This window comes from Punica granatum, chromosome 2, assembly GCF_007655135.1.
Source record: "Punica granatum isolate Tunisia-2019 chromosome 2, ASM765513v2, whole genome shotgun sequence".
Classification (NCBI taxonomy): Eukaryota; Viridiplantae; Streptophyta; class Magnoliopsida; order Myrtales; family Lythraceae; genus Punica; species Punica granatum.
The window spans coordinates 13,291,309-13,298,010 of NC_045128.1; the positions used below are offsets into that span (position 1 = coordinate 13,291,309).

Genomic DNA, 6,702 nt, shown 5'->3' on the forward strand with positions numbered 1-6,702 from the left:
AGATGCTGTGCAGCAGGAGGCGCACTGATGGGTAAGAATTATGATGAAGCAAGTGCTTTGATAGAAGAGATGGCCTCCAGTGCACATAATTGGCAGAATGAAAGAAGTAAATCAAGAGTGGCATCAGTCAATGACATGGACACTATTGCTAATTTGACAACCCAGATTTCAGCTCTCACTACCCAGGTAAGTAAACTCACCTCAGCACATTCTTTTAATACTAATCAGGTTGCTTTTTGTGAGTTGTGTTCAGGACCACATTCGACTCTTGAATGCATGTCTGGAAATCCTCGGCTTCACCCAATGGAGAGCAAGTGAACTTTGTCAACAACTTCCAACGGAGTAATCAAGGGCCTTATTCGAACACTTACAATCCCGGGTGGCGTAATCATCCTAATTTCTCATGGAGGAATGAGAATAATGCACTTAAACCGCCACCTGGATTCCAAAAGCAAGGCCTGCTCAGAATGCTCCACCTCAGCAAAGTCAGTCGAGAATGGAAGAGCTCATGTTGAGCTATATGCAAAAGACTGACACCATGCTACAGAATCAACAAGCCACTATTCGAAACCTAGAGGGTCAGATTAGTCAGATTTCTCAGCAATTGAGTAATAGACCATCAGGGTCTTTACCCAGCAACACTGAAGAGAACCCCAAGGGTGTCAATGCTATAATGCTGAGGAGTGGCAAGGAATTGGAAATAGTCAATAGAAAAGCTCAAACTCAGGAGGAGAGTCCGGAGAAAGACAAAGGTAAGCAAAAGGTGGAGGAACCAAGGCAGAAGTCACTAGGGGTGAACCGTATGTTCCTCCTGTCCCTTTTCCAGGAAGATTGAAGCAACAACAGTTGGACGCCCAATTTGCTAAATTCCTAGATGTTTTTAAAAAGCTGCAAATCAACATTCCATTTGCAGAAGCACTCCAGCAGATGCCTTCATATGCTAGATTCATGAAGGATCTGCTCACTAAAAAGAGGAAGTTTGATGGGAGTGAGCCTGTGATGCTTACAGGAGAGTGTTCTATGATTCTCCAAAAGGACTTGCCTAACTTACCACGCAAACAAAGAGATCAGGGGAGTTTCACTGTTCCTTGTACTATAGGGAATTTTCATTTTGAGAACGTTTTTATTGATTCAGGTGCAAGTATAAATTTAATGCCTCTGTCTATTTTCAGGAAACTTGGACTTGGAGAATGCAAGAAAACTCATATTACCTTGCAACTTGCTGACAGGAGTATCAAATATCCAAAGGGTATTGTTGAGAATGTCCTGGTGAAGGTAGACAAATTCATATTTCCAGTCGACTTCATAGTCTTGGAGATGGAGGAGGACAGAGAGGTGCCCATGATCCTTGGCAGACCGTTCCTTGCGACAGGTAAAGCATTAATAGATGTGGAACAAGGTAAGCTCATTTTAAGAGTTATGAATGAACAAATAACTTTTAATGTTTATGACGCCATAAAGAAATTTGATGATGGCAAATCATGTTACACCATTGATATTATTGATGAGCTTATCTCTGAGTCTGTGGAGGAGAAAGAAGCAGGTGTGGATACAATGGAATCAGTCCTTAGGGATCTGGACGATTGGAGTGATGATGATGAGCATGAGGAAGAATCTGTGGAGAAGGTATCAGAAATCAAGGCTCGCTACTATGAGGAGCTGGGCACTAGTGCGACAAAACCAGTATCATCTTTGACACAGTCCCCGGTGCTAGAACTTAAACCATTGCCTAGCCATTTAAAATATGCCTATCTTGGAATAGATGATACTTTGCCAATAATTATCTCTTCTTCCTTGACAGGTGATCAGGAGCAACAGCTCCTAAGCGTGCTGAGAGCACAAGGAGGCAATAGGATGGACTATTGCAGATATCAAAGGGATCAGCCCTTTGATTTGCACTCACAGGATAATGTTGGAAGCTGAGTGCAAACCCATAGTGCAACCACAGAGGCGACTTAACCCAACTCTCAAAGTAGGTAGTGAAGAAAGAAGTGCTTAAACTGTTGGATGCAGGTATTATCTATCCTATCTCAGATAGTAAATGGGTTAGTCCTGTTCAAGTAGTGCCCAAAAAGGGTGGTATGACTGTGGTTAAAAATGAGGTCAATAAATTAATCCCGACTCGTACTGTGACTGGGTGGAGAGTTCGTATAGATTACAGGAAACTAAATGATGCTACCCGTAAAGACCATTTCCCCCTCCCCTTCATTGATCAGATGCTAGAAAAACTTGCAGGGCATGATTATTATTGTTTTCTAGATGGTTATTCTGGTTACAATCAGATTCATATAGCACCCGAGGACCAGGAGAAAACCACATTTACTTGTCCTTATGGCACTTTTGCCTTTACGAGAATGCCTTTCGGTCTCTGTAATGCACCTGCCACTTTCCAGAGGTGCATGATGTCTATATTTTCTGACATGTTAGAGAATTTTATTGAAATATTTATGGATGATTTCTGTTTTTGGGAAGTCATTTGAATCTTGTCTGACAAATTTAGGCTGTGTGCTTAAAAGATGTAAGGAGACTAATCTGCTTTTGAACTGGGAGAAATGTCATTTTATGGTAAGAGAGGGTATAGTCTTAGGTCACAAGGTGTCAAAGAAAGGGATTGAAATTGATCGAGCAAAAGTGGAGATAATAGAGAAGTTGCCACCACCCACTTCAACAAAAGGAGTAAGGAGCTTCTTAGGACATGCTGGCTTCTACAGGAGATTTATCAAGGACTTTTCTAAAATCTCTAGACCTCTTTGTAATTTACTTGAAAAAGATTCTGCTTTTGTTTTTAATGACAATTGTTTGCAGGCATTCAATTATTGAAGGAGAAACTCACTTCTGCACCAGTGATCGTTGCACCTAATTGGGAGCTTCCGTTTGAGCTGATGTGTGATGCCAGCGACTATGCTGTAGGAGCAGTACTTGGGCAAAGGAGAGGTAAGGTATTTCATGCAATATACTATGCTAGTAGAACTTTAAATGAGGCCCAAAAGAACTATGCCACAACTGAAAAGGAGCTTTTAGCAGTCATATTTGCATGTGACAAGTTTCGGCCTTATCTGATAGGTTCTAAGATCATAGTATACACAGACCATGCTGCCTGAAATATTTGTTTGCCAAAGCTGATGCTAAACCTAGGCTAATTCGTTGGATTCTACTGCTACAAGGAATTTGACCTGGAAATTAGAGACACAAAGGGAACTGAAAATGTAGTGGCTGATCACTTATCCCGTTTGGAATCTGATTGTTTAGATTCACCCATTAATGAAAAGTTCCCTGATGAACAATTGCATGTAGCAGAAATCCAAGGATTACCTTGGTATGCTGATATAGTCAATTACATGGTTAGCAACATCACACCATATGGTTTGTCATCTCAACAGAAAAAGAAATTTTTGCATGATGTGAAATACTATTTTTGGGATGAACCATATCTGTTTAAATATTGTGCTGACCAAGTAATTAGACGCTGTGTGCCCGAAACTGAACAACTTAGCATAATACAACACTGTCATTCTAAGGAAGCAGGAGGCCACTTTGGTGTGGAAAGAACTGCAACTAAGATCTTATCTTGTGGATTTATTGGCCTAGAGTATTTCATGATTGCAGGAATTACATTATGTCTTGTGCTCCATGCCAAAGAACTGGCATATTTCTAGGAGACATGAAGTACCACAAAATAGCATTCTTGTAATTGAGCTTTTTGATGTGTGGGGAATAGACTTTATGGGTCCTTTTCCCTCTTCTTTTTCAAATAAATATATTCTTGTGGCTTTGATTATGTTTCAAAATGGGTAGAAGCAGTTGCTCTACAAAGTAATGATGCCAGAGTTGTAATCAGATTTTTTGGAACATACAAGATCACAGAGCCATTATAAGTATAGATTTGGAAGCAATGATACAATTATTATCAATGCAATATTGAAAAATTATTATCAAAATATGGAGTTACTCATAAAATTGCCACCCCTTATCATCCACAGACTTGTGGACAGGTTGAGGTGTCCAATAGGGAAATAAGCGTATCTTAGAGAAAACAGTCAATGCATCTAGGAAGATTGGTCTTTAAAACTTGATGATGCATTGTGGGCTTACAGGACAGCTTTCAAAACCCCCCATAGGAATGTCCCCATACAAGATTGTTTATGGTAAATCATATCACCTACCAGTAGAGCTTGAGCACAAAGCATATTGGGCCATAAAATACCTTAACTTTGATTTACAAGCTGCAGGTGAAAAGAGATTGCTCCAATTGAATCAGATGACTGAGATGAGAGAGGAAGCATATGAAAATGCTAGGATATACAAGGAGCGAGCCAAGCGATGGCATGATAGGAACATCCTAAAGCGAGAGTTTTTTGCCTGGTCAGAAAGTCCTATTATACAACTCTCGCTTGAAGTTGTTCCCAGGTAAGTTAAAATCTCGATGGTCTGGACCATTTGTTATTTCTAATGTTTTTCCCTATGGTGCAGTTGAGCTGAAGTCAGAAGATGACCGCACTTTTAAAGTAAACGGTCATCTTCTCAAGCATTACTTGAAGGGGAAAATATTGATGGTGATGCCACTACGGTGGATCTAGCAAATTCGGTTGAAGAATTGGAAAAGTCGAACTAGCGACTATAAACTAAGTGCTTCATGGGAGGCAGCCCATGTCTGAGAGCTAAAGTCCCTGTTGGCTCTCAATTCTTTTGCTTCATTGTTTTATTTTGATTTGCTGTTGGTTTGTACTTTATCAAGCACCCACTCATTGGGTAGACTTGGGATATTTGCTATTTGATTGTTTTAGTTAAGATGGATTATCTGCTATTTTTGTTCTTTTTGTTGTTTTCTTTTTGTTTTTGAAGCCAGGGTGGATAACAACTGCTGACTCTCTCTATTGCTATACCAGTTGGAACTCCAATTGCTTCAACTTAATTTTTCGAAACAAACGGGGAAGTACTAGTATCTCTTTTTTCTTATGTTCTTTATTTTTATTTTCGTTTTACTAGAGCTACATTAGGAACAGTGAGGACACTGTTTAATCTAAGTGTGGGGAAGGGAGATACTAAACAGATGGAGTATAAAATTGAGTATAGTGTTGATGTCTGAATTCTGTGATTTAATTTGTTACTCATGACATCTGATGCCTGTCTTTGTTGATAAATAGTTATACTTCCCTGTCACCTTGAATTATAATTGTCCTTAAGTTATCTGGCAATTGTTAGGCCAAATTCTTTTTTTTTTTTTTTTAATTTTTTTTAATTATTGAAATCTAGAGATTGTACGAAGAATACTGTTGATAGCATTTGTTCAGGAATTGTTTGAAAAAAATTGACTCACTTAGGCGCCCTACTCACCACTGTGTGATTTTTGTACTTAGTTAAAATTAATTAGTCAAATCTTTAGAAATCAAATTTACCTAGTTTTTAGCCCTAGAGTTTGAAGTTTAAGAGTCGGTCAAGTCCTTAAGTGAAAAATAAACAGGTCTACTTCTAAGCAAAGTTAGTTAGTATATCCTCTTTTTTAATTATTCTAATAGCACTTTAACATTTAGTGAAAGAGGTAGAAGAAGCTTTGTACTTAGTGATTCCTATAAAAGAAGTCTGAAAAGTGTTAGTGAGCATTCAAAAAAAAAAAAGCAAGCATAGCCTTTACTCCAATGACTCAAGAATTGAGTTATGAGTATCCTAACTTGAATGTTAGAGTGAGGAAGAGTTCGTAGGGGTCCCTTTAAAATAAACTAGGACATTACATCAGTTTGTTTGTAAACATTCAACCGATACATTTTCCATTTAGGTAAGAATGGACCGCTCGCATCCCAGTCTTATGCTTGACGTCATCATCACATCAGCCGCGGACATTATTCGCCTTTGGAGCACGTTTCGCCCAGTTGACCGCGCTTTCCTCCGGCTCATCATAGGAGATTTGCTCCTACTTGTCGATTCTCCCATCGACTGGACGTTGCTCATAACTACTATTAGCTTCTGGGGTATTTAGTGGGCCGTATTCAGCTTTCAGGGGACAGAGTTAGCTCCCACAGTAGAGGAATACGCGGCACTCATTCAGCGACCCATGCCCACTGTCGACATCGTGGTGCCAAATCAGTTGGCCATAATACAGAGTAGACTAGCCATCCTTTTAGGTCTCCGCGATGAAGAAATTCGTTGCGAGCTTTAGTATGGATGGGAGCATGGCATTAAGACTGCATGGCTCATAGACTTCATACACACCAGTGCTCTCAATGCCACGGGAGAATCCTATCAGCGTGACACCTATCATGGGTTCCTTTTGCTCATCTTCGGGACCATTCTGTTCCTGTATTTGTCGAACCTCATAGACGGGGCACTTGCCCAAGTCATCCTCCAAGTGGTAGGAGGCCATAGTTACGTGGAAGTCGTCTTGGCTGAGACCATTCGGTCTCTTGACTATGTACAAGAGGTTCGACGCGGCAGAATGAGAGGATCTCCACATCTTCTGCAGATTTAGCTTTTTGCACACATCAGGTCGTTCTGCTCATCTCACCCATTTTCCCGCATCATCAACGAGCGCTCGCTCATCGTTCGTCTACTCCATGTGTTTCGACCTTCCAATCATGTCTACACCAATTGGAAGCAGTTTATGGAAGGTAACACCCTAGCACAGATTCTGTGGGCTGCTCGTTAGAATCCTGACGGTCCCATGACCATTGGATGTCCTTCAGTTATAGGACTTCCCATGATTAGTCA

At 40.3% G+C, this 6,702-nt stretch overlaps 1 protein-coding gene across 1 annotated transcript; it reads left to right on the top strand.

Annotated features, from left to right (window-relative positions):
* Window positions 1-27: 27 nt before the first annotated feature.
* On the top strand, window positions 28-1,923 carry LOC116193685. The gene is made up of 5 exons (XM_031522427.1): window positions 28-186; window positions 548-800; window positions 914-1,013; window positions 1,173-1,399; window positions 1,544-1,923. The coding sequence occupies exons 1-5, from the start codon at window positions 28-30 to the stop codon at window positions 1,921-1,923; spliced, it is 1,119 nt and encodes a 372-aa protein (XP_031378287.1).
* The last annotated feature ends 4,779 nt before the right edge of the window (window positions 1,924-6,702 follow it).